Source organism: Agelaius tricolor, unplaced genomic scaffold (genome assembly GCF_023055355.1).
Source record: "Agelaius tricolor isolate 1412-34295 unplaced genomic scaffold, bAgeTri1.0.p SCAF_6, whole genome shotgun sequence".
Classification (NCBI taxonomy): domain Eukaryota; kingdom Metazoa; phylum Chordata; class Aves; order Passeriformes; family Icteridae; genus Agelaius; species Agelaius tricolor.
Window position 1 is genome coordinate 40,647,302 of NW_027269266.1, and position 27,778 is coordinate 40,675,079.

Consider the following 27,778-nt stretch of genomic DNA (forward strand, 5'->3'; position numbering starts at 1 on the left):
GAGAATTTCAACACATGGATTGTGTAGTTTCAGGTAGAGGCAGCAACTGAACAGGTCTGCAGCGAGACTGACATCGTGCAGTCTTCATCTTTACTTCATGGGATGAAGAGGTGGGAGGGTGGAGATTATTTGAAGCACCTGGATAGAGACAGAACATAATTTTTCAGAGTTCCTTTGTCTGGAGGAATACACAGCCCATATATAATTCAGAAATGTTAAAAAGTAGAGCACTGTTGTCTTTAAAAATCAGTGAGCACCCAAGTCTGTTTGTTTAAAATCTTGTGCTATGTCTAAAATGAACCAGAAAGTGTGTACAAAAACTAAGCCCTTCATAAACTCAGAATAATGTGTATTTTCCACATTTAGGCTGAAATACCTGGAGCTGCACGTGGATTTATTCTTGTCAATTCTTCTGAAATGACGTTTAATAGAGATGTTCTTTTCAGATTGATCTGTAAACAGACTTTTTTGTTTGTTTCTTTTGTAGTAAATCTTGCTTCCCTCACTTTTTTTTTTTTTTGCTTCTTCAAGCCTTTTCTTCCTTCTTCTGATTTAAACCTGATGATGTTATGCTATAGTTAAATTATCTGAGAGGGAGAGTGATATCAGCCTCCTCCACCTTGTAGTAAAAAAATCTGTATTTTTGTTTTCTGCAGTGTATTGAGAGCAAGATAAACGAGCAGGGTGTTGCCACCCTTTATCACAGTCAGAATGATAAATGTCATGTCGTGGAAAGCTTAAAGATGTGTAAGAATGCAAATCCTTGGCCCACAAGGAGATATGCTTGAAAGTGCAGATCCAGCCAGGAGTTAAGCACATCCTTAAATCTAAGCAGAAGCATTGCTTCCATTGGGTGTATATATCTGGCACCACGCTGTGTGGGGTAAGCAAAGCTCATTCTGTGAAAGGAGATCTGACTTGTTTTAGTGGCTTGAAGTGGGATAAGAAGATGAGCCTTTTCCTGTCCCCTTGAAGAGCAGTCTGAGGGTAGTGCAGGTTTAACTGTTCTGTGTTACTGTCACACAACAGTGTGAACTGATGTAATGGAGATGCTGATTGTTTGCTACCTTACAGTGCATCCATCCCTCCACTTCTCTTCACTTTTCACCCTCTGCCCATGTCTGCTAACCATGAACAGAGAGCCTTGTTTGTAGCAGGCAATACAGCACCACAGCACCTCAGCTTACAAGGTGGAAGCACTAGAAGGGACTGGGATGTTATGTGGGAGTGCAGGACTTTTCCTCCCTCACAAACAGGGAAATATGTAGAAATTTTCAATAATTCCCAACTCAGCCAGGAAGGCCAGTGACTTCCTGGGGTGCATCAGGGACAGCATCACCACCTGGGCAAGGGAGGAGACTGTCCTGCTCTGCTCTGCTCTGCTCTGCTCTGCTCTGCTCTGCACTGGGGCAGCCTCACCTCCAGTGCTGGGGGCAGTTCTGGGAGCCACAATGTAAAGAGGACATTTAACTATTAGAGAGTGTCCAGAGGAGGGCAACAAGGATGGTGAAGGGTCTGGAAGGGAAGCCTGGTGAGGATTGGCTGAGGTCACTTGGTTTGTTCAGCCTGGAGGAGACTGAGGGGAGACCTCACTGTGGTCTTCAGCATCCTCAGCAGGGGAAAGGAGGGGCAGGTTCTGATCTCTTCACTCTCATGACCAGTGACAGGACTCAAGGAAATGGCAGGAAGCTGAGTCAGAGAGTGTTTAGTTTGGATATCAGGAAAAAGTTTTTCACCCAAACAGTGGCTGAACACTGGGAGAGGCTCCCCGGGGAAGTGGTCACAGTACCAAGCCCAACAGAGTTCAGGAAGCATTTGGGCAATGCTGTGGGACATATGGTGATTCTTGAGATGTTCCACATGGGACCAGCAGTTGGACTCGATCCTGATGGGTTCCTTCCCTTAGCGTATTTTATGATTCTATGATCTTTTCTCTATCTGGTTCTTTTTCTGGTTGTCCTTTAGTAGAAGTACTCTTTTTGGCTCTGTTTTCTTTCCTCCCCTGTAGTTCATTTTCCTGCCATGTTTCTTTCTTCTTTTTATTTGATGTCATGTGTGCTTTCTGAGGATGCAGTGTATTCTCTGCTCTGGTGGCTGTCCACATATTCCTGGTAGTGTGAAGTCATCTATGCCTTTCCTCATGGATTTGAGCTAGTTTTCTAACTGGGAGGTGATATATCATTTTTGTGTACAGATGGAAATGTTTTTATTTGGGTTTTTTTTTTGGTACTGAATTAGATGTCATCCCTCTTGCATCCTTGAGACTCTAAAAGAGGGATGGAGGCTGAGTTTTCCTGATGCACTGATTTTACAGCATCAGTTTCACTGAATTACCACTAGCTGATCCAACAGCATTGCAGCTGGCACCAACATTCCCACAATCTTCTCCTGTGTTTTAAGTGATTTTGTTTACTTCGTACAGTGCAATGAGGTCTCGAGCTCATGACTGGAAATTTCTTGGTGTTTTATTGATAAATACAGATAAAAAAGATAATCTTCCTGTCTGCTCTTTTTTTTTTTTTTTTCCCTAGAGCAGTCTTTGAAGGTTGCACCTTCTTCTGTTGTACATCCTTTGCCCAAGTGTGTCTTTTTTTTTTGTCTATTCCCCTCCTACTTGTTTCTTCTCTTCCTTCCCTTTATTTTATTCCTAGGTCTTCTTTATTCTTTTGGGTTGTTTTGTTTAGGTTTGAGAAGAGACACACCTGACTTTAAGTATAGTTGGCTATTCGGAATTAACCTGGAAGTTTTCCTTACAACTGCCATGTAAGCAAAGAGCTCAGTAATTTGCCTCTTCATCTCTTCAAGCTTTTTCCAATGTCAGCTGAAAAGTTTCACAAACTTTTGCCATCCTGCCTCCAGCTTTCATTGCCTTTTGACCATCTTGTGCTCCAAAGCTTGCTAAAAAACTACAGGTCATACCTGTGAGAGGCCGTGCTGCACAATTCTCACATCCAAACCAACTGATGTTTCCCTTTTCCACTGTAAAATGTTTCACCTTTTCCTTTCAAAACACAATGCAAGTGTTCTCCTCTCCTCTGGCCTTTGACTCTGCCTTATAAAACTGCAGCAGAGATCTAGGTACCCACTGGCAGCTGGACTTCTCTGCTCACTTGCATCCAGGAGCCCCTTCTTCAGCTGCTAGATGTTCTGAAGGCCACATGTGTATAAAAAGGGGACAAGGGCTCATTTTGATATTAAATAAGGATTTCTTGGTTCTAGTGTGGAGGTGGCTTGGGATTAAAGATGAGAGGAATAAGAGTTTGTTTGATACCAAAAGGGGTTTCTCGTATTTCTGAAATAATGGCTTTTGTACCACACAGTTTACTTGCCAAAGTTCAGCTGAGAAAATGTTATTCTCAGTGAAAACAGATCATGTGTTTTCAGTTGCAAAGATTTCTTTGTATATGGTGTTAATTGCCTTTCCATATTTTTTACTGTTTTACCTTAACAATTTGATTATACATGTGTTTTTGCTCTCGAGAGACAGTGGGTGTGATACAATCTCTGTTTTAAACTGTTACCATGTAATTAGCAGGGAGGGATGTCTCTAAAGTCTGATCTGCTGGCTGCTTTGCTGCTCAAGAAGCAAAGAGCAGCTGAATTATGGGATTTGAGTCCTTGACTGGAAGTCCTTGTTGTGCAAATTTGGCATAGGCTGCTTCTGTTTCAGAGAACTAACTCTTTCATCAGCTCAGAGTTGTGTATTAGGACCATGCTTTCATGACATCAAGAAATTGTTATGGGTTTCCTGGTTATGCTCTATGTATGAAGAGGGCTTGCACACAGATCTTTCTTATGCACTAGTTATGTTCTCTGATAGTAAACCATACAGGCTTTTAAAGATCCTTCTTGTGAAGTCTTATAGCTTACACTGAAAAGTAATCTTTGCTCTCCCTTCTCAGAGTTTCTAAACCAGATGGGAAGTTTCTGCTACATTCTTCTCAAAGCTATGCTGTGAGTTTTTAATATCTTCTGGTACTAAAAATTCACCCATTCTATTTTAGGGATCAATTTTGTATACTCTTCACTGAATAACACTATTGGCAGTTCAGTTCTCTTCACTGGTGTACTAATGTGAATGTTTTGTTCTAGGAGTGGTACTCAGCTGAGAGTTTAGACCTTGGTTTCTTTAAGCTCAGAGACTCATCTGCAGTTTTAAGCTGTATGTGACTTTTGAATCACAGGTGACCAATGAAATACTTAAGCACAGTCAATGTAACATACCTTGGAAATGCCTTGAAAGAATTTGAAATCAACTGCCTCTGTCCCTTCCTCTCTCCCAGGGAAAAAAACCCTTCTGAGTTTGTGTGTAGGGACTGCAGTCCCCCTGTGCAGTCAGTGGTTCCCTGGATGTGGTGGGGTTTTTCATGTGCTTCTGGCAAGCAGGCAGCCAGGTGTAGTTACAGAGTGACCACAGTCCATGACACAGACGCTCATTGCTATGCCTTTGATGCATTGGAAATGAGTGATTCGTGAATTGCTTCGTGTCTTAGTTTGCTGTTGTTTTCCCCTGTCCCAGCTGGCCACATGTAATGTAAATTGAGTGGGATGGTGGTGGATTGTGAATTGAAATCCCTTTGCACTGGAAAATTAGTTTCCCTGAGCAGATGAGGCTTTCATCTGTGGATATGTGGACAAAAAGCTCTCTCCAGAAAGGTGTGTGACAGCACTTTCATGACCTCTTTTTTTGCACTGACTCAACCATATCATAAACTCACTTTTGTGAGCCAAACCAGACTCAGGCTGTTCTGCTGTTGTCATTTATTTCAATTTTAATTTCAGTATATTCCTGCTTACCTTTCACAACGGCTAGGAGGAGTGGCGGGAGGGAAGAGGAGGAGCAGTGAAAAATAAAAAGGTTCACAAAGATTAATTTGCTGTGTAATTTTCTCCTTTAGAAGGAGGGAGAGACACACCTGGGAAAATAGGCTATCAGACCTCTAAGCACACAGATGAAATACTGCCCTTTCTAGCAGACACTGGTGTGTTGCACTGAGGCAGTTCACTTACTCAGCACTAAAACTATATGACCAGATTCATTTTGAGGAGGCATGATGTGGTTTTTTCTGTGTGTCTGCATTTTTACTGCCTTTAGCTAAGTTAGGACCCTTGGTGCTTATCACTTTTTAATGATTTGTTCTTACCTCTGCTCCTTGCTTCTGGCTGTTTGTTCTTTACTACTTAGGTTGTTATTCATGTTCATGTAGAGACCTGAGAGTTAATAGAAAATGAAGATTGGAGTTGCTCTCACCTTCTCTTCTCCTGTAAGGTTGCCTGGGACAGTTCCACAGACATTTATATAAGGCTTTGCAGCATCTCGGCTTCTGACTCTGTTATGGTTGTGTCAAAGTATAAAGCTAAAGCTAGGAAGCCAGCAGCTCATTGAAATTCTTTGGATTTATAAAATCATTGATTAATCATCTTTTAATGTGGGTATAAACATAGAAGAAAGACATAGTCTCTGTCTTAATTGTAATCTTTTATATTAATTTTGGAATAGTCATACATATGTATTATATATAAATATATATATACACTTAGCACAGAGGTCACAAGGTTATATTATACACAAAGTTCTGTAATCCTTGCTTAATTTATGTGCATGTATTGTCCCCCTGGAACACAGGACTCTTGTTTGCATGCTTATTTTTAAGCATTAAGTATATTAAAAGAGGGGTTTTATTTCAGTGTATTTTGGGGTTTAATTTGGTTCATCACCTCGATGGTAAAGAAATGGTGGTTATTTTGTATAACTATAGGTCACTCAGCATGATGGTTGTTTCCTAGTCAGTCTTCAGTCCCTGACTTCGGTGTTTTCTCATTTTACATACTTGCTGCAGTAACACAGGTGCAGATTTGGGGCTTTATAGTTGCAAGAGAAGCTTTTTGTGCTGTAGCTTTAATCCCTTTGCCTGGAAGGAAGGGTTGGCTACCTCAGCAGATTGTTCCTGTCAGCCTCCAGGTTAGATTATAAGCACATCATTCTGCCACAGAAGGGGTGAAGCAGGATGAGCCAAGGCAGGAAGGTTCTAAATGTCCTCTATCTCTGACCTCTCTCTCCACACTTAGGATAGGATTCACTGCCTATTGCCAATACATTTGTATATTTTAGTCTTGGCTTCAAGGTCACCAGACCTTCCTCTTTGAGGCTGCAGGGTGTGGCAGCACTTATGTCCTTACTGTGGCTCATCTTGGGGATGCTTTGCTACTGAGAGGGTTGAGCCCTGCTCCAGCCCTCCCTGTGCTTGGTGGCTTCTCTGGGGATGGCTGCATCAATGCCAGCAGAAGCCTAGGGATGGAAAAGCACATCCTGATGTAGGAAGCTGTCTGGAGAGCCCTTGATGTCTTGAAATACTCTGTAAAGTAGCTGAAAGACCACTCTATTCTTGGCTTTGCAAATACCAGCACATGGATCCAGAGCTGTACAAAATGAATGAGGGCAGATGTTTTTAACTGGAGCTGCCTTGAACAGCAGTTGCTTTATTGGGCTGATGTTGCTTCTCTCTCAGTAACAGTCAGGTTACACTTCAGTTACTTGAAGAGATTCTCATTGCCAAAGACTTGACTCAGCATTTGATGCAACAGAGGCAGCAGATATTGCTGGTAGGAAGGAAGGGAACAGAAATGAGCTGCTGTGGCAGGGTTGGGTAAGGAATCTCCCATCATGGAAGGGCCACAGGTGAACAGCAACTGTGTCAGTAGTTTTGCAGGTGTTCCTCTTTCAACAGATACTTCCTGCTTTTTCTCTGAAACTTTCGCCTTCTTGTGTGTATTGAATGTCATATTGTTTATTTATGGGGGTGTTAAAAACTCTGCAGAAGTGGGTCACAAGGAGACCCACTTTTCATTGTAGAGAAATAATACTTTGATTTATTGGTGGAAAAAAATGGGGCAAAAATTAACCACCTTGGTTTTTATTACTATTCAGATAAATACAACAGCAAGTCTAATACAAAAATTTCCCATCATGTCAAGCTTGGACTTCTTCCTCTTGCTGCTGTGCCCTTGATAAATATGCCTAAATTCAATAGTCTTTCCATGAATTTTCAAGCTGCTGAGGGCATGAAGAGGCTCTTCTTAGGTATTGAACTGTAAATGGTTGCATATGACACCTGGAGGAGTTGAAATGGGCTTTTACAATTAATTCAGTGTATTCATCACACTTCCCCTGTTGTGTGCAGCGGTTCATGTTGAAGCTGAGAAAGATGATTCATTTGCTTTCTTCTCCCTCCTGTCAGTAGCAGGAGTAGCCCTCAGAGCAACAGTAAATGCCTGGCCTGCAGCCATGTGTTGATACTTCTCTTCTGGGCCTTCTGAAGATACTGTAATCAGATGAGGGACAAGGTAAGAATTCTTTTCCCTGGGGGAAATCAGACTGAGATTTTTATCAAAACCCAGTTGTTAGGATATTTTTTTTAATTGGCCAGCAGATATTTTTCATTTGTATGGCTTATGGTGTCAGGAAACACAGCTTTGATTTTTTTTTTTACCTCCTGTCTAGGTTATTTTATGATTTGTGAGACCTAATGCTTTGTTCTAAAATTTCATGTGACTGTCAGCACCCTGGGATATGCCCCCCACTAAAAACATGGATGTTTTGTGCTCCCTTAGCATCAATCTAACAGGTTACACTACAGGGAGAGTATCCTGTGATACTGTGCTCCTACCTGTTGTTATATTACACTGCTGACCTAGGAGTAGGGTTGGGCTGTATGCTGGCTGCATCCTTTAAAACATGAGGAGGATGTGTTGTACAGGTGTGGCTGAAGGGGGCGTTGGAGGCAAAACGATCAGTTTGCAATTATGGGACTCAAAATGGCAGTAAACCTTTTTATTTCCCCTGATTTGATTTAGATTCTCCTTTAGCTTGGCTCTGAACTATTTTCCTGTCATGCTGCTGTTCTAGCTACTTCCAGGCATTTGTCAGAGACTGGCTAATTGAAGCACATGCTCCAGCTTGGATCGAAACTGCTGTTTTGATCCAGACTGTAGATGCTGTTACTGCTTCCTTGTGGAGTTCTTTCCATGAAGTACTAGGACTTTGGTTTGTAGGTTTGGATTCTCAAGGTTTTTAAGAAAGTACAAAGTCTCTGAACATAGAAAAAGTGGAAGGTTAAAACAAAGGCAGCTTCAGGCAGCAGTCCTATCATAGAATATTCTGAGTTGGAAGGCACCCATGAAGACCATCCAAAGTCCTGGGCCTCGATCCTTGAAGCCCTCCTGTAATCCTCCTTGTGAACCAAGATGTCCTCATCAGTTCTGGAACAGCTGCAGCCCACTTGCAAAGCAGGTGCATAGTCCAGTGAAGGCAGTTAAATTCTTGGACACCTTAAGCCCTGTCCTTTGAATACTTCCACATAGTTGTTATCTGTTCACCCCTATAGATCTGTCTAAGTGCCTGTTGGTGTTTTTTATTTCTATTATGTCTCTCCCATAACTTGGCACCCCTATTATGTTCACATTCAGGGGTGTTTTTTCTTTCAATAGGTGTATTTTGCTGTGATATTAACATCTTAATTTCCTAAGACATCTGTGAGACTTGCTGGTTATGACTACCCTGTCTGTCTCAATAGACAGGAGAAGAGGCTCTCTTCCTTTTCCTCCAAAATTCCCAGGACAAGTAACTCTGACATGGCCTCCAACTTGAAGCTAAGTTGTGGGTCCAGGAGGGGTTTCCCAGCTATGCAGGAGGCCCCTGGATTTCTGCACAGCAAGTGCAGTGGGAATAGAAGGTGAGACAGAAGGGAAGGTGTGTGGGGAACAGAGTGTGTCAGGCTTGTGGCTACTCCTCCAGCAGCTGTTTGAGAGCAACAGGGACAGAGCTGGTAACATATTCCTCTCTGTCCTTTACCATGTTTACTCTGTCACCTGTGGTCTTAGAGGCCCCAGCTTCTGTCTTGAGCCCTGGAGCCCATGAGTACAACCTTGGAATACACAAGAGGTTTTGATTGTTGGTAGTTTTTTGACAGGAAGCTGCTCTCATATTAATGGATGCTGGTGTGGTGCATCCCAGCCAGATCCCATTGACAGGCTCAGTCTTTTTGTCTGTAAAATGGGAGATGTCTGTCTTCAGGTGAGGTTGTGGCTGAATATTGAAGTGTCATCTGAGAGAGGGCAGATGATCTTCCTGCTGCCTGGGCAAAACCAGTGAACAAATAGCAACTGTGGGCAGCACCAGGGTGAGGCTGTACCCAGGGATCTCACAGGCAATGTTTTACCCTTGGTTTCTCACGTCGGTCTTGCTGAACATCATTGACTTACCAAACTGCTTTTATGAGCATGAATTATCTCAAATTCCCTTGCAGACTCACTGGCACTAATTACATTTGCAGGTGCACAGTTGGCAAAGCTGTAGGAGAGGGAATTGATTTATCTCTGTCACCCTGCTGACCTGTCATTACTGATGGCCAAATAGGAACTTGAAAGAGCACAAGTGGCACCTAACTTGAATCAGAACAGCTACCAAAGCCATTTCCTGCCTTGGGAACTGGCAGGTGACTCTCCCACACCTTTCTTCCCCACACACACTGCATACAGCTGCAGGAGCAGGCCAGTGTGTCCCTGCAATGCTGCTAGGGTGGTTCCTAATAGGGATGGAGGGGTTTATCAGAGTGAGTAGTTTAGCATATGACAAGTTCAGATAGCAGGCAAGTATATGTTTTATATGTCTAAAACATGCTTACATCTGCAGAAGAGAATAAATATCTATGAATTTGTCTGGTTGATGTCAAGACATGTAACCTCTGTGTGTGTGTGCGTGTAAAATATGTTTGATCATACTTCAACCTTTTTAAACCTAATATTTATGTAAAACTTGCATCCTACATCTCTTAAGCCTGGGATCATGTCATTCTTGAAGCACTTGAGCAAAGGGTAGTTTAGCTTCTGAGATATTCTTCTGAAAAATACCTTTTACCATATCAAAGTATATTCTTGCTTAGGAATTTTCAATATTTGGCTGAAGTCCTCATCCTTTTGGCATGAGTTTTAATTTTAGCTTCTACAGAATCAAAATGTCATCCTCTCTGTGTGAAGTCCCAATCTTGGTGTCCAGAAACCAAATGCTTCCTTTGTGTCCTTTTTGTATTTGTCAGTACAAAGACTTTTTTTGTTAGTTCAGGCATAATTTTTTTTGTGTGCTCTCAAACTGAAATGCACTTTTGGTTCAAAAGCACTGCAAGAGGAATAATTTCTTATAGAGAGTCCTTCTGGGACTATAAATAATAAATGCTGTGACTCAGAGTGATGCAGGCACCCCTGCAACATATATGTGCACTGAAAAGATTCAGTAAATAACGATTTACCTGCTCTTTGTCAGCCCTAAACCAAGAGGGATCTATTCAGACTTTCTTGCTAGCTTGATGAGTTTTGTTTGTGCTGTACTGCTTTTTAGGAGTTCTAAAATGTGGTGCTGTTATTGAAGACTGCAACTTTATGAGGGGTATTAAATAATTCATCAAATTCTTAGTTCTGAGCCAAGATCTCCTATTCAAACCTTACCAGCTTGTAGTAGGTGCTGACTGTGAAGAGCTTGGGACTGCCACACTTAGTGCCTTATAGTGCAATAGAAATGGACAGTTATTATTTCACAGTTGCTGGAATTATTAGATTATGGTTCCTCCCCCACCCCTTAATGATGCAGTTTTGTACTTTGTGGTGTGGCAGGTTGACAAACAGGACCCTCTTCAGGACTGGGTTTAAACTCTCTTCCCTATGCATTGTGATAAATTGTACCTAAGAAATCCTTTAATATAACTCATTCCAGGGGTAGAGAATAAGTTTATTCATAAAAGACCAGTCTGTATATGTTGTCCTTTCTTCTCCAGTAAAATAAAAGCTTTTCTCAGAGAGAGAGAGACCAACATGGTGTGTCCGGGTTATCAGGGTTCCTACGGATACAGTCACTAGCCAAGATCTGTGGGGTCAGTGGAAAGGCTCCCGTTAGCATCAGTGGGAGGTAGGTCACGCTGTGGAGCTTTCTGAAGTGCAGAAAGCACAAAGTTAAGGTGTGTTTTTCTCAAGTGAGATCAGCTCCAAATCTAACTCCACTCCTAGAGTTACAAAATTCAGAGGAAAAATATCGGACTTGTTCCGCACAAGGCAACATCTTTGTATTCAGAGGCGCAACGGGACAATGAGATGGTCTTAAAAAGAGAAGGGTGACTTTAGATTTCCTTAGTCCCAATAGGACAGGCTGAGGGCACTGGATGGGCTCGCTTCTTTTTGCTCTATTCTATTATTTATTTCCCCCAGGCACATGTGACTGAGCAATGTCTCTCTGAGATCCTCTCAGGACAGGCATAGGTTCATGCTGTAGTTTGAAGTGCACCTTGAGCATGTAGGAGGAGGTATTAAGAGAACTTTCCTTCTTTTTCATCCTTCTTATTTTACCTGTTAGGTCTTTAGGGAAAATCCTCACAGACAGATATTGAACAAGATGTGTCCTGCAAGGATACAATCAACAGGTTTGCAGAGCCTCCTGTGTTTGCTTGTGGTCTGCCTGCAGGAGTGTCCCTGCAAGGCTGGGGTCTCACTCCTGTGTTTAATGGTGTGATTTCATGCCATGAGCCTTTTGGAGGGCTATGATCTGCATGTGGATCCCATTGTGGGATAAGAACTGGAAGTGTTCCCAGTCAGTTCTATCTGGTTTGCCATCTTCATGAAGCTGCTCAGCCCCCACAGGTTCAAGCTCTGCTGGGAAGGTTTGTTTAAGGCACTCACCTCCGTGAGCTTGTGTGCACTAGGAGATTCTCTTACAAGCTCCGGGATAATTTCTGTGCCTTTGTGTTTAGCAATTACTTGTTTCCACCATAAAAATTAACTCTAGTATGAAAATACTGCTCCCTGGATCTCTGAAGGAGGGCAATCACAGCCCTGTTCAATTCTAAGCCATTTGCTGACCGTCACAGCTGGGAAATTGCTTTCCTGGTGCCAAGGGAATTACTAGAAAGCACGACGAAAGGCTTTCACGTCTTCAAGCAAGGGGCATTTTTTCCTTTCTCTCCTATTGTTTTCTTCTTTTCTGTGAAGTGTTTGGAGTAGCGGTGGCGTTAATGATCCTCAAAAGCAGCATTTCTAAAATGCGTGTGTCCCCCCTCCCCAGAGCAGTTCGCCGCCCGTCTCCCAAGACACGCTCAGCTCCGTGGAGCAGCACGCTGGTGTTTGTTTCAGTGTGGCCGCCCGTCGGGGATTTGCAGGAATACTGCAGCAAATCATCCTGCATGCAAGGCTGACCTCTGGGAGGCTAACAAATTGAGGTGAGCCAGCTGGAGCGATAGGACAGTGCCGGCACACAGAGCATGCTCAGACCTGGCGGAGAAAGGTAGCTCGGGCTGCCGATGGTGCGCGGCTTACGGTGCCGACGGCTCTTAGGTGGGATTTTTGCTTTTTCTTTGTGGTGGTGAGGAAAGAAGAGGACTGGAGAGTGCTCGTTCCCCTGCAAAGCATAGCTTTAAGGTGTCTTCTTTTTTCTTTCTCCTGTGAAAGAGAGGCACCGGATAGCATTTCCTGTTATTTAGCATCACCAGGTATGCGTGCATGTGCTGAAACACTGATCTACCAGTGACAGTACTTCCAAGACTAAAAAGGTTGCAGATGCTCTGAATTACTGTATTTCTTTGCCGGGTGTCATTGTAACTGTGCTGTGTTTGCTGTGCTGATCACATACGGCTCTGAATTCAGTTTTGTTGGCAGTCCTGGTTGCAGTGTACTGAGGAGAGGGGGGAGGTTGGCATGTTTTCCATGGTATCTCCTCGCTCCCCCTTCCATGCAAGTTCACACTGAATCCCTCCTCTGTGTGTGTGCACATGTGGGAAGGGAGTCAGTAGTTCATTTGTAATCCCACGTCTTTGTAGTCCCTCTTTGTTTGACTAGTGGTTTGCTTTATCATTTTTAAACAAAAGTCTCATGGGGAAAACATCTCTGATATGGACTAAATCCTGTAGGTTTACAGAAATGTATTTCTTGCCTGACATGTGCTGCTATGGGATTACTTTTTTTTTACCTTCCCTTAAAAACATGCTAATGTGGAGCTTGTGGTAACCAAGGAGGGATTGTCACTGTTCCTATTGGCTGTGCTGTGCTCCAAAGAATTTTGGCTCCTGCTTAGGATTTGCAGCACCCAGGAGCAGTCCTGGGCACCGTGCTGATGGAAAGCAGGGAGAGCTCAGGCTGTGGGTGCTGCTAAGCACAGTCCCAGTACCCGAATAACACAGGTACTCTGCCTGCTGGAGAGCACAGAAGGAAAGGATAGATAAAATACAGAGAGTAACAAATGGCAGCTAAAGCCCAGAGGCACAGTTGGACTGGCTGAAGATCGTCTTGTTCAGTCCTCTGGGATTTCACATCATACTCTTTTTCATTCAGTTTTGCAGCATTAGTAAATTTTCCCTTCAGCCACCCCCGCTCACTCTTTGCTTTAGGCAGACCACTGAAGTAAGACAAACCTGCTGCTCTCTTGACACTTTTTGTTCTGACAGAGGTATCTTGTTTACAGACTAAAAGCAAGAGACCAGGCCAAAGGAGAGATTTTTTTACTCAAGTGACATGGCTGTTAATGACAATGTAACCAGATAGGTTTCAGTGGGATGCTCGGGTGAGCAGAGATCAACTGGAATGAACTCTGCCTGTTAAGCTTTCACCTCTGTTTAGCCATGGTTATTTTGAGTAGCTTGGGTTTTCATCTTCAGGCTTGGGACTCTCAGAAGGTGAACAAGACTTGAGGGACTGGGAGAAATACCTTTTTTTTTTCTTTTTCTTCACCTTTTTAGCTCATTTTCCTTACATCTCTCGCCTCAAGCTTGTTTATCAAAAATGCATCTTTTTTAGGGGAATTTTCTTGAGATCTGGGATTTTGTATGGGGAAAGAATTTCATAGTCTATTATGGATGGAGAACTTGGGAATGCAGATCTTAAAAGCCCAAGAAATATTTTTTTTAGATTAATACTTTTAGTTCAGCTTTGTGGCTTGCTTCTATGCATTGACTTCTTAGTCTTGGAATTTTTTTTAACCTGTTATTTTCTAGATCAAGACAGGAGTATCAGCAAATATTAAATTAATGGCTGCTAGTCATTGTGAAAGTCAGGTTGGATCTCTTCCTGTCCCAGCTCTCACAGACTTGGAATTTAAATGGAAGAAAACTTAGGTTTTCTATCCATAAGTGCAGCTGGGAGGTGTCCTGTAGCCACCAGGTTGTTCATATGGAAGGTACTTTTGCAGTAGGGACCATTGCACAGAGCCTCAGTCTCCTTGGTTGCAGTCTTGTATAGAAAGATTTACAGTTTTGCTTTCTGTTCTTCACTTATGTTGAACCATAAAAACTGAAGATGGACCCTAATTTTGATCACAACTATCTATAGATAAGGTTTTTATAAGACAGTTATATTTTGTTTTTTTATATTTTATATGTTTTATATGTTTTGTTATATTTTGTTTTTTTTTCCCTAAATAAAGCTCTATTTTTAAAATTCTTCTTGAGACTACATAGTCAAGATATTCTTGTTTTTCATGTCCCCTCTTTGTATCAGGCTTCAATAATGATATTTTTATCTTTAACTGCTGGGCTTACTCCCTCTACAAGAATCTGCTCTTTTCCTGTTTAAAAAGTCAGCACTTCTACAGTTGGCTGCTTTTTACAAAGAAAATGTTCCAGTATATCAATCATTCAGTGTACCATCCTTTCTTTAATGTGCTATGTACTGTGAAAGATATATGTATCTCATTAAATAAATAGAGTGAATAAGATGATAGCAGCTTTTTGGGGTGTGGGGATTGACTTGCTTGTAGTTCTGTGGGAATCTGTGACAGAGATGAGAATAAAAGCAAATTCTTGGCTGCCGAATCCCAACTCCCCCTCTTTCCAATTGGGAAAGTTGTCTTCTAGCAACTTCTGCTTTGAGGATGAATGAAGTAGGTATTTAAAACTGCATGTGTTGCATACACTGAATCCTTAGCTAAACCTCTTGCATCAGGGATGGGAGAAAGAACAGAAGACGTTTTGCAGGGGGAATGCAAGATGCCATGTTTGCATGCTTTTCTTTTCCTGTACTGGTCCTGGAAAGCCAGTCTAGCAAGAGATGGATCCAGGGGTAGGGAGTGCTGATGGAGAAAATGTCCTTGAGGAGGGAATAGCTGCTCCTGCCCCTCCCACGGTGTTACCCTAACAAGAAGCCCATTTCCTGGCCATGCAACTCTGCCCTAACTCCTTTCCTGTCCTGTGGCAAGACCAGCTCCAGTCCACTTCCAGTTGTGTTGCATTTCTGGCAACTGTGGAGATGGTTCTGTTTGGACACCATGCCACCACTGGCAGGCTGTGCACAGGAGCTGGGCCAAAGCCACGTTGGCCTCCATGAGGCATTTCCTCTGTGCACAGAGGGGTGATGCTCTCTGGAAATGTGTCTCCTTCATGCTCTTTGGTTTTCCATTTGATGAGGCTTTTTAGCCTGCTGAAGCTTTTTAGCCTGCTGTAGCTATGGGAAGCTGAACATTGGCCTGGAAAATGTCGGGCAGTTAGTAACAAAAGTTCATCAAGGCCTAAACAGACAAACCCAGCACTTCTCATTTTGTTAATACCTGCAGGAATCAGTGACCCCTCCTTAGGCGTGCTGGTCACCCTGTTCACCCTTGTTCTCCCTAATCAAGCTCTTGATTTTTTCCCTTTGGGGGTCTTAGTAGTGTATGCTTGTCTTTTTTGTAGTTGGGATTTTTTTATGTGGATTTTGTAGCTTTTCTCCCTATTTCTTACCTAGATTGCAATTTTTAAAATTGAGAGGAGATTTGGAACACTGTCCATCATATTAATAGCTTTAGTGATTCATCCTACTGTAGCTTCACAATTAAAAAAAGAACAACAGAACTCATCTCCTAAATGAATCCAAACAGTTCTTCATGCCAACTGCCTATTAGTGGAAATTCCTCTCTCATCCCGCCCACTCTGATCTCCTAGGCATGTTAACAGGAGATGGAGAACAGTGTCTCCATCTATGCTTCCTGTGTCCTTACCACTTCCTGAGGATGTTTAATATATCAGATAACCTGTAGCTAACAGGCAGAAGGTGCTGCTGTGTCCAAACTTGCATGAGAGTGTTATGGATCTGCAAGACCCTGGAGGGCTCTGCCAGAAGTGCCTGCTGAACAAACCAGAAGAATATTCCTGAAGACTTTACCTGCTCGCCAGCAGCCAGTGCTAGTTAGAGGAGAAGTAGCTTAGCTGTGAGAATGAAACTGTGATGCTTTTGCTGAGTGAATGGGGGTGGCAGAAGAAAATGGGGTAAGCTCTTCATGCCTGTGAACTCTTGGAAAAAGAGTAAAGATGAGCTGACCAAAAATAGAGTGCCTCCCACAGGCTCTTAGCTGCTGGAGCAGCATCCATTGTGGTTGAGCTGCAAGCCTCAGGATATGCTCTTAATTCCACTGCACAGTCTGGAGCTGCCCCCACAACGATGTTTTTGTTGAACTCCCCTTGTCTGGCTCTAAGACTGCTGCCTCCTGCCTGTCAGCATCACTGCCAGGGAAATCGGCCTCTTCTACCTGCCTCTCTCACTCCTGCTGCTCCCCTGCAGCCCACTCCTCTCAGAGTCCTCAGTGGCACATCCCATGCCCTCCTCTGGGACATCATTGCCCTGTGGCAGCTTGGCAGTGAGAAGCTCTGTGCAGCTTTTACGTGCACGTCTCTTCTGCCTTGGCTCTGCTCTATCACTTGCTGTGTCTCCTGGTGCTGAAGGATGGTGCTTTAGCATTTCAAAGCAGAGAGTGAAAAAATGTCAGTCCAATCGATTTCTTTGGTAACTGGGGCATATTCCTCATGTGGAGCAGAGCCCTGGGTATGCCAGTGTCACTGGGAAGCAAGAGGGTGGATGAATGTGGTAGGGATGGGGAGGAGGGAGTCTGTGTGTGGGCAGCTTGGGTGGTGACTGGCCTAGAGGCTGCCCTCTATGTAGAAAGAAGCAGCACAGAGCACTCTGCTCTTAAGAAAAGTAGCAGTGTGTCTGGCCTGCCACTTCTGCAAGGGCCTTTCAGTTCTTAGGATGTTCTCTGATGACACCGTGGGAGTGGCAGCTCTAGACCCATTTACTGAGGGAGATTTAGTAATGAAAGTTTCTTTTATTGTGAAGCAGCTCTCTTCAGGTAGGAAACTAAATGCTTTCACCTTTTTCAGTGTTGCCCTCTGCCTCCTGGGAAAGATTCTTATCCCAGGTCTATTGCTGCTGACAGCACTTTATGACTGATCTCAGCTTGGGGGACTGAGGAACCAGGGGACATGCAGAGTGGTTGCTTGCCTTTACTTCCTCGGTGCAGCCTCTCTTGGGTATGTAAAAGCAAACAGTGTTTGTTACTATTTATGCTCTATCGTTCCCTGAGGGACCAAAATTATAGTTCCTGAAGGTCTGTTTTCACTGAAGGTGTCAGATTGAAAAAAAAGTGGATGATAAAATGTGGGAAAACAGGCAAAGAATTAAGACAGTTCTCTGAGTACCTGTGAAATTCTCCTTTCATTTCTGCCTGCAACACCCCTTCCTGTCCACATCCCGTTGTTCACTTCCATCAAAAGCAGCTTTCTCTCAGGCAGCATGAACCAGGATTTAGGAACTGGCAACGAGGACCAGAAATGAAGATGGATTACTTTAGCACTGCTAACATTTAACATATATTCCTGACACCTGGTTAGCTAAAGCACATACACTCATTTCAGCTAAGTGCAGGGGAGTGAAAGAGCTGCAAGAGGAAACAGGTAGAAGGGGGCCTTGCAGGTGATTTTTTGCTAAAAAGCGGAGTTGCTCATTCCTAGCCATTTAGCAGATATGGCTGTGGCAGAATCTGAAATGAAAATTGCTAACCTCTGAACATTGGCTGCATCCATCAGGCCGCATCTCTGAAGTGCCTCTTATGCCCTTCCCTTGGGGCTGGAGGGGAGAGAACAAATCAGTCAGGGGTGAAACATTTGAGCAGGCTGTTTTCAAGGAGACCTGTTTGGCTCAAGGGGTTTGTAATGGTCAGCAGATCTCCCCACCACCAAAATGCCCATGAAATGCAGGTGGCATCAGTGGTGTTTTTGTGGACTGTGAGCTTCTCATGGCTTTGAAACACCCACACATACGCACTCACTTTGCCATAATGGAGTAATAAAGAAGCCATGTGGTTTTCCCTCCTCTGCCAAGTTGTTGCAACCTGCATTGACTCCCTTGAACTTGTGTGTGCTTTGTTCTTCTGACCCACAGAAGTTAAATTTCATAAAGCCTGCGGGCTGGCCTTCCTTTGAGGATGTGCTTGCAGGAGAGTACCTGCCTGTTAAAGGTCTCCTCCATGAACTGATTATCAAGCTTTGCACATGGCTGGTGGGGCTTGATCCTTTCCTTGCTGATGCTGTTGAAGTCACTTAAAGCTGTGCTCACAAGATGAGAGGTTTGTAGTGGAGAGGTTATGTACAGAATTGGGTGATACCATTAGACATTTTTCAAAGAGAGTGAAGAAGTAAAATAAAGCTGTGAAAGTTGGTACCAGTAAAATAATTCAGGATCTGTCTGCATCAAAATTTTTTCTTCCTGAAAACTGATTTGATTGCATTAGCAGAACCTGAGTGATATACTGCTGTCCCCAGTGGGTTTCTATTCCAGGCTGTCCATGGAATAGCCATGATTGAGAGTTGCACAGCCGTGAGGAGCAGCAGTCACCCCTGATGGAGTGGACAGCTTGAGATGTGATGTGACAGCCATCATTTTTCTGTGCAGGCTCTCTGTGGCACCTGGGATGAGACCCAGTTAAAATTGCTGTGGTGGAAACAAAGGCTAAGTGTTAGAAAAAGTTTATCACAGTCCTTCATGCCTCTCTTAACAGAGGCTGGCTGAGGAGATGAATGAGTACTAAGAATGAGATTTGGGGCATGGTTTATGGAGAATTGATTCTGCCCTGATAATCAGATGATCACTCTAGGTCCCTTTCCTTTTTTTCCATGGTTGAAATCAAAACAACACATTTTTAATTTGCTGCTTGCTTTTAGGGAGTTTCTAAATGGAGCGGGTTTTCAGACCACTTTCCAAAGGAGGTGGACTTCATTTCTCTTTCATTTGAATAGCTAGAAATGGAAGTGAATTTGTTGCTCAGATCCCTGGAGATCACCCCTTGAGTTTGTGTGGCTTACAGCTAGCACTCATTTCTTTGGCATTATTCAGACTCTCAGTACCTTCAGCTCTTCCTAAGATAGATCCCCCAGGCTGTTGGGATCTCATGAGGTATAGGAATCCCTTCACTGAGTTCCATGACTCTCCATTCAATTCCAAGTTGCAGGATCAAGCTTTTAAGTTGCAGTAGCTCTTTTTAAAGAGATTCCTTTGGCAGTAGAGGATGTGTGCTTTGGTCCCAAGTATGCCTGGCTAACTTCCTCCACATTGCCATGTAAGAAGTGTCTCTTGGTTAAAATGCTAAAGGATGCTTGGGATGTCAGAACATGTGTTTGAGACATTTCTTTTTTTCTGTCACGGTAAACTTGCACCAAAAGAAATTTAAAATTGCTAGCTTTAAAAATGGCAGCTAGAAACAATCTAGTGAGGTAAATACTAATCAGAAGTTTCCCTTCCTGAAGTTCCCCATGAGTCATGGATGCAAGTATTTACAGCCTGGCTAGCAGTGAATCTTGATGCTTAATGAAAATTGAAGCCCATAAATTCTGTAGGTGAATCAATATCTCAATTGAAGTTCACAGTTGAAGTTATAATCAATACTCTGCTATAAGCCAGTAGTGTTTCTGCATAGAAGGAAAACAGTGGTAGGCTCTAACAGAAAAAGAATCAGGGAGGCTTTGGAGCCGCACAGAAAAGGTTCTCAGGTTGGAACGGGAAAATGCCAACAGTGAAACCCTTCAAATGCATTAGCTTATCATTTGTATAAGGGCTGACTGTGCTGTGCAAGCCAGACTCTCACTAAATGAAGGTCTGATTGCTTTAATGACACATCAGTTCCTCTCATAAAGAGCAGAGCTCTCCTCTCTTCCATGCCAATATTTCTTTTGGAAGACGATGGCAGTTCCTAGCCTTTGATCCTGGATTGCAGCCAGAGCAACACCCCAGTGACTCAGGATTCTCCCTCAGGGCAGTCCACAGACCTGCAAGTCCTTCCCCCACCCCTGGATAAAATGAAATTGAATGTGATGTTCACTAGTTCACATTGCACACTGGAGTGTAGTGAAGTCTGTGCTGGCAATGCTCCTCGAGCTATTGCTACCGGCACAGTGAAGGTGAGGGCACCCCGAGTGCTCTGAGCCGTGCAGAGCGGGAGGAGGAGCTGGGGCTGGGTCCTCTGCAGGTGATTGCACTGCTCTGTTTCCTCTCACTGTGGGAGTGGTCTGCAAAAGGCAGAGTGTTCCAGAGTCACAGAGAACGTACTTTTCTTTCTAGCAGGTCTTCATAGAGCTCATCCTTAAAGTCTTGTACATTTTCTTCTTCAAAAGCATAGAAATGAAGATGAGAGAGGAGCCTTCCTGTAGTGCAGCTCCCAGTTCTGTTTGCTTTATATTTTTTTACAGTTTTGAGGAGAGCTTTGTCACTTTTTTTCTTTTTTCCCCTGATTCCCTGGAAAGGGAAAAATTACTGAAAGAAGCCTAAACTCTCTTGAATAGTCCATCAAATATGATTTATGGTGGAGCTGTAAACCTGATGTTTAAAGGTTCCTCTCTTTTTTTATTTTCCACAGATCTTTGCCCTCACCATGTCCAAGAGCGTTAATGATGTGTTCCCTCTCCATTGCATTCCCCACCTGCCATCCTGCTAGGATCTAAGTACAGAATGAACATAGCAGCTGTGTTCAATGCCCTGCTCGTGTCCGTCCTTGCTGCCGTGCTGTGGAAGTACATCAAACTGTGCGATCATGCCGCCATGGTGGAGGAGGAGCTGGTCCTCATGCGCCAGTCTCAGGAGCTTTCTGAGGCTCAGGTTGACTACCATGCAGCTCTGCAGGCCCTGGTGGAGAACGGTACCAGGATGGTGTGCACTGGCAGGATGCACACCGACCGCATCTGCCGCTTCCAGTCCCTCTGCTACTCCACCGAGGCTGAGGAGTTTGTCTACTTCCACAGCAACTCCTCCATCATGCTGCCCAACCTGGGCTCCCGGAGGTTCCAGCCGGCTCTGCTCGACCTCTCCTCTGTGGAAGATCACAACACCCAGTACTTCAACTTTGTGGAGCTGCCAGCTGCTGCGCTGAAGTTTATGCCAAAGCCGGTCTTCGTGCCTGATGTGGCGCTGATTGCCAACAGGTTCAACCCGGACAACCTGATGCACGTCTTTCATGATGACCTCCTCCCCATCTATTACACCATGCAGCAGTTCTCCGACTTAGATCTGGAGGCACGACTCTTCTTCATGGAAGGGTGGAGTGAAGGTGTTCACTTTGACCTCTACAAGTTACTGAGTAACAAGCAGCCGCTCCTCAGGGAGGAGCTTAAAACCCTGGGCAGGCTCCTCTGCTTTACCAAATCCTATGTGGGACTATCCAAAATCACCACCTGGTACCAGTACGGATTTGTCCAGCCACAAGGGCCAAAGGCTAACATCTTGGTTTCTGGTAATGAGATCAGGCAATTCACCAAATTCATGATGCAGAAACTGAACATCAGCTTGGAGGAAAGCTCCAGTGAGGAGTACATCGTAGTATTCAGTCGGACAATCAACAGACTTATCCTAAATGAGGCAGAACTAATCCTGGCTCTTGCTCAGGAGTTTCAGATGAAAACCATTTCCGTCTCTCTGGAGGAGCATTCGTTTTCTGACATCGTGCGGTTGATCAGCAATGCGTCCATGCTGGTCAGCATGCACGGGGCCCAATTAGTCATGTCGCTCTTCCTGCCAAGAGGGGCCACTGTGGTGGAGCTCTTCCCATATGCTATCAACCCCGAGCACTACACCCCCTACAAAACCCTGGCAACCCTTCCTGGCATGGACCTGCACTACATTGCCTGGCAGAACACCGCCAGGGAAGACACCGTGACCTACCCGGACAGACCCTGGGATCAGGGCGGGATTGCTCACCTGGACAAGGCTGAGCAGGAGCGCATCATTAAGAGCACGGAGGTGCCGCGGCACCTCTGCTGCCGCAACCCCGAGTGGCTGTTCCGTGCCTACCAGGACACAAAGGTCAACATCCCATCTCTCATACACGTCATTAGGCAGACTGTGAAGTCTAAGCCCGGACCCAGGAAGCAGAAGTGGTCTGGTAGCCTCTACCCTGGGAAAGTGAGGGATGCCAAGTGCCAGGCCTCTGTCCAGGGCACGAGTGAAGCTAAACTTGCTGTGTCCTGGCAGATCCCCTGGAATCTGAGGTATCTCAAGGTCAGAGAAGTAAAATACGAAGTGTGGATACAAGAGCAAGGGGAAAACACTTACATGCCTTATATATTGTCCCATCAGAATCACACCTTCTCAGAAAACATTAAGCCCTTCACGATATACCTGGTGTGGATACGCTGCATCTTCAACAAAAACCTTCTGGGACCTTTTGCAGATGTGCTCTTGTGTAGTACATAACCCACTGCACTACCTGTACAGCTCTAACCTGCTCTCCACTCCATCTGTGGTTTAAAACTTCTTGTCTTGTAGTTTGTAGAGGGCTGAAGAGGACTAGACTGTACCAGTGCCTAAGTGTCCATTTTACTGCACTCCACATGTATTCTTACAATGGTATTTATTTCCAGTGAGTGTTTGGGAAGAAAAAAAAAAAAAAAAAAGAGAAACCTCTGTGTTCTTCAGAGTAACTTCCAGAGGTTAAATTACATGCTGAATACATGTAATTGAAAACAGAATGGAAGTGAATTGTGTGTACCTTGGTCGTGATTTAAATTTGTTCCTATTGTGTGGTGACTATTTAAGCACAGCGTTAAAGCGCAGTTAATTCCATGGCTAAGTGAGCAATTCTCATCTGCTTTTTCACTGTGAGTTTTATTTTTCCGTAACTCTTGGCTGTAACTTTGAGTTCAAGATTTTGTACGAGAGCCTTCATTAAACTGCTGTAAACCTCCTCAATACTTTTTTTGCCTTTTGTTATTTGTCAAAAGCATTACTGTGATAGATTTGTCCATTGCTGTGATAAAATGTGTATCTGTAGCTTCCTCTGTATTTTGACTGAAGAGAATGACTACAGACTACAGCTTCGTGTTTAAAATCAGATTTTAATGCATCCCTATTGCAAAACATTGTAGTAACAGGTCAGAGGTAGAAGGGATGGAGTAGATGAAATAATTTACTGTGTTTTAGGAGCTTTCATTTTGTGAGTTATGTACAGGTGGGTGAGAAAGGAGTGGGGTGATTTGGGAGAGCTGATGCAGAAGAGATTGCATTTACAGCAAACTGCTCAAGAAAATCCTTTTTTTTTTTGTGTGTGTGTGTGTGTGTTTAATCAGAATAATTGGTTGATAATAGCTACTAATAGGTAGATGCTTTGCTGGGGAATAGGCAGGTGGTGGCAAAAGGGAAGCTTTCTGTGCACAGGTGTTCCTGGATGTTGGTGGAAGGAAGCAGAGTCAGGCAGGAAACAGGTAGGTGTGCCAGGGAATTGGGCTGGCCACAGAACGTGGCAGGGATCAGGCTGATGACACTCACACCTCTGTTACTCCAGGGGGGGAGTAGTTTAGTTTAGACTTAAATTTGTTTTCCCTGAGATGAGAATCTGGCTTCATTGCCAGGGTAACACACTGACTACTTTGGACCTGATCCTGTCACATCTGCTTTAGCTGGAGACCCTAAATGGCACTGTCTGAAAAATGGCTCTGAGTCACAAGTGCAGTTCTTGAGGAGGGGAAAAGGAAAGGGGCAGGAGTGTGAGATGTTTCCCTGACAGATATTAGCATCCTCTCCAGTTTATAACCAGTGTTGAAGCAAAAGGAAAAGTGCTTTCTTCTCCTTTCCCTCCCAGTCCACACCTTCCTCCCAAGGTCTGGATGAACATTTGAAGAATAGGATAAATGTCTTGCTTTCTGGGTTGATAGATGAGCATCTTAGTGCAGGATTATAAATATGGGTTCTAAGGAGAGGGGGAGTACAAATGGATGTATAAATTTGGACAAGAAACAGAAAGATTGAAAAATGAACAAAACACAGCACAACATTGGATCTTTGGGCAAGTGCTGCTTCTGTAAATTCATTTTCATTATGTCTTGCTTTGTTTTCAAACATGTTTATGATTTAATGGAAGGGAAGAAACAGAACATGAGTCCCAAAGTCTGCATTTGCTTTTCAATTGTAACCTTGCCAACTAATGGTTTTTGCCTTGATATTTTAAAGGGGCACAGGAATATTCCCATTGTTGTTTTCTTGGGAGAAAATGGGCTTCTTGCTGAAGTGAGTATTTGAGTTGTGCCCCAAAGTCTCCATGTGGCTGCACATTCCACACCATATATGTCAGAGCTGAGGTGAGAAAAATTTCCTAAAAGCTGGCAGTGAAAGCAAGCTGTTCAGGGAAGCATCCAGGACCTGTGGCTCCCCAGGAGCTTGCTGGCAGATGAGCTCCTGCTCACAAAAGGGTTTTGCAGCAGGTTTTGCATCCCCACATCCATTCAAACTGAAGCCCTGTGGCCAGAGGCTCAGCCCATCCTGCTGGCTCTTGCAAAGATGGTATTGTTGGTATCCTATTCGGTAGTGAATGAGTCTGCAGACATGTGAAATTTAGTCAGCATTCATTTTGTATCAGCTCTCAAAAATAATTTTCTTTGAGTGTAAGTTCTCCTAACCTTTGTTCATCCTCAGCAGGCTATTGATCTGCTTGTTGCCTTCCTGCCTGCTTTTCTCTGTGCCTTTTGTAGTAATCCTATGCCTGTAATTTGTAGATCATCCCATTTCACTTAAAATTAGTTCCATATGATTGCAGATTTTATAACATTTGCAGATTGGTTACAGCACATTAACTATTTTCTTCTCGTATCCTAATGACTAATCAACAAAATTGGCTACAGAGCAATGAAGTGTCATATATGTGGGTTTCTGTGCTCTTTACTCTGGCATGAAACAATCTCTCGTGTTCAGAGAGAGACTCATTTTTTCCAGAAGATAATCAAATGTGCTTTCCAAAAATGTGCATTCAGGTTCTGTCTTCCTCATCAGTGCTGTGAGTACTTTATGAGGTGGGGGAAAAAAAAAAAAAAAAAAAAAAAAAAGAAGGGCTTTTTCCTTTTCAAATTCTCAAATAGCTGAAGTTGTGCTGGTGATGTTGCCATTTGCCTCCAACACCTGCCCAGTGTAAAAGTGTCTGTACCTCACTGCTGTACCTGAATTTCTCCTCTGCCAGAGCACACAGCAGTGAGAGCCCCTGGTGCAGCCTGTGGCTGTCATAAATTGGGCACTGTAATGTTATGCTGATTTATACTACCTCAAGAACTGCTCTGGAGTGCTGGCATCTTTCCAGAGTAAATCTTCTTTCTTTTAATAACTTTGCCATCAGCGCTTTGCAGGCCCATTCCATTTCTTAGGCCCAGACCTCCCCTGTCCCATGGGCTCTTTGTTTCCCTTGCTCCTCTCTGTCAGTGCCACTTCTTGATGGATCAGAAGGAATGTTTGCCTGGCATCATTTAAAGTTCTGTCCTATAGTGAATGAAGGCTCTCTGTGCACAGGGGCTGAAGCTGCATCTCTCTTGTGTGCAGGAGGGCAGGACTGGAGCTGGATTAGCTCAAACTCATTGTGTGAGTTTGTGGGGCTCCTTTTGACAAGTTGCTTTGTGCAAGAGACTTGGAACTTCTACTGCTGCATCATTTGTTTCTGCTCCCAGAGGAAATGCATTATGCTCTCCAGTGCTGTCTGTCCACGCTGTCCTGGAAGAAGAGCTGGGATTAAATAGTAGATTAAAATTAAATTGTAGTTTAGGATTAAATCCAGAACCCTCTGGGGGCAGTGCAGGATGCTGGTCTTGAACTCACTGCTCCTGGGCTTGTCCATGCTTGCAGAGATGGATCATCCCAGGAGGGTTTCCTCTGGATGCAGTTTCATATCTCCTCCTAAATAGCCAAGTGCAAGCACCAGCCAGTGGCTGTGGGAGGGCTCTTACTGACATGTGTGAGGATGAAGAGGAGCTGAATGGAGGGCTTGGACCCATGAGGTGTTGCAGCAGGAGCTGCAGGTTGCTGGTAATGCCTCCATGGGCTGCTTGCAGCCCAGGTTGGTCACCCAGGGTGGGTTTTACAGCTCCAGAAGGTGACTGGAAATAGTTGATCAAAATACCTGGGTCTGCAGGGTTCAAATTGAGATGTTTCTCTCTCCTTCCTCTCCCCTCCCCTGATTTTTTTTCTGACAGATCCTTTTCTTAAGGAAATGATAACTCTTAAGAGCAGTAACATGGGACTTTGCAAAGTTCTTTTTTTGGCTTTATCAGCTCAATCTCTAAGAGCTAAATACATTACTCAAGGTAAATGTATGACAGGATTATTTGTTAAAGCTGTCTGTTGAGTTTTAAAATTTTTATTCTTTCTTCCATTTCAAGCCACTTTTTTGCCTCCATCTCTTAGGGCTTTGCATGTCCAGCACACTGGGATCTGTGGATGTCTCTTGTCCCAAGACACCAACACCTCACAGGACCCAAATTAAGTGAGGACACTCAGGATTTTATTCATTTCAACACCCTGTAGGCTGCTGGTGTAGATGGCTCTGAGGCAGAGGCACATTTGCTGCAGGTGGACTGGCAAGGGCCCTGACACAAGCCTTTAGCCTCCTCAGGGCAGGAGTTGGTCCAAGTCCACAGCAAGGAGGTTGTTGCTCTCTGGGACCCCCTGGGTGAAAGGAGCTCTATAAGCACACCATCATTTAATTTGCATTGAACAAAACAGTGACTTCAGCATCTTTATTGCTGTATCTCTTCTGCTGAGCTGTATAAATAGCAGACTTATTTCTGTAACATTTTTCTTCTGCTGTCTATGCTGGTGTAAGGTAGGATTGGTTTAGTGGATAAAAGAGCACTTAATTTTCCCCTGCTGGACTTGGGGTAGGCACACTCTTGGAATGGCTTTCAGTGTGATGACTGACAGTCCATCTGTGCTGTGGGTGGTATGAGAAGCATCACCATCTGCACGTGTGTGAGGCACATCACCGTCCTTATGTAAGAGCAGTCACCTCCCCCAGCGTGGCCCTCCCGAGGGGCTTTCAGCCAAACCCTCTGCTAGCATGGGGCTGGCTGCAACACAGAGAGCCATGCTGAATTTACCCTGATTGAGGGCCTAGCCCTGCTTGTCACCTCTCAAGTCATCCCTTCAGAACATGCTGATTACTAAATTAATTGTTGGCACGTTCAGACAGATGCATGGAATAGCCTCCTGTTTGCTCAAAATAACTTGGCAACGATCTCCACCTTTAAATGCTGCTTAGTCCTGCCATTTTCAAACGTGCTGCCTTTAAAATTTCATTGAGTTTGCTTTTGTTGGGTGTGCATTCAAACAGCTTGCTCCAATTGCCTGATTTCCCTTCTGGGTTAGCCATGTCCCTGGATGCATAATGCAGCATCCACGACAGATCCACTCAGGCTAACATCTCTGTTCCCTGCCCTAGGGACTCCCTGCTCCTTTGTCTCTCCTTGCTTTAGTGTTATCCTGGCCTCTAGCAATAGCCAGCCAGTGTGTGGGTGAGGTGATGGAGGTGGGACAGTCTGCAGGCATTCCAAGCCCAGCAGCATTGCTGTTTTCCCACTGTGGGTTTCCAGCAGTGTTACCCTGTGGATGTTGCTAGCAGTGTGATGCTTTTGTGATGAGTCAATTCCTCCTGCTTCTTCAGTCTGCCTGACAAAAACCTGCCAGGTCCTTGTGGCTGTCCACAAATAGG

At 44.0% G+C, this 27,778-nt stretch overlaps 1 protein-coding gene across 10 annotated transcripts in view; it reads left to right on the top strand.

Moving 5' to 3' along the window:
• Positions 1-23,007, top strand: part of POMGNT2 (protein O-linked mannose N-acetylglucosaminyltransferase 2 (beta 1,4-)) — a 32,008-nt gene extending 9,001 nt beyond the window's left edge. The window contains exons 2-4 of one of the 10 annotated variants that reach the window (XM_071429453.1): positions 12,104-12,257; positions 17,157-17,306; positions 20,684-23,007. In XM_071429453.1, coding sequence (XP_071285554.1) covers positions 20,776-22,512 — 1,737 coding nt within the window. In that variant the 5' untranslated portion in view covers positions 12,104-12,257; positions 17,157-17,306; positions 20,684-20,775 and the 3' untranslated portion in view covers positions 22,513-23,007. Of the gene's footprint in view, positions 1-7,238; positions 7,345-12,103; positions 12,258-12,301; positions 12,528-17,156; positions 17,307-20,683 lie in introns of those variants that run through there. The other 9 variants (XM_071429451.1, XM_071429452.1, XM_071429456.1 and 6 more) reach the window with 9 other exon arrangements.
• Positions 23,008-27,778: the final 4,771 nt, after the last annotated feature.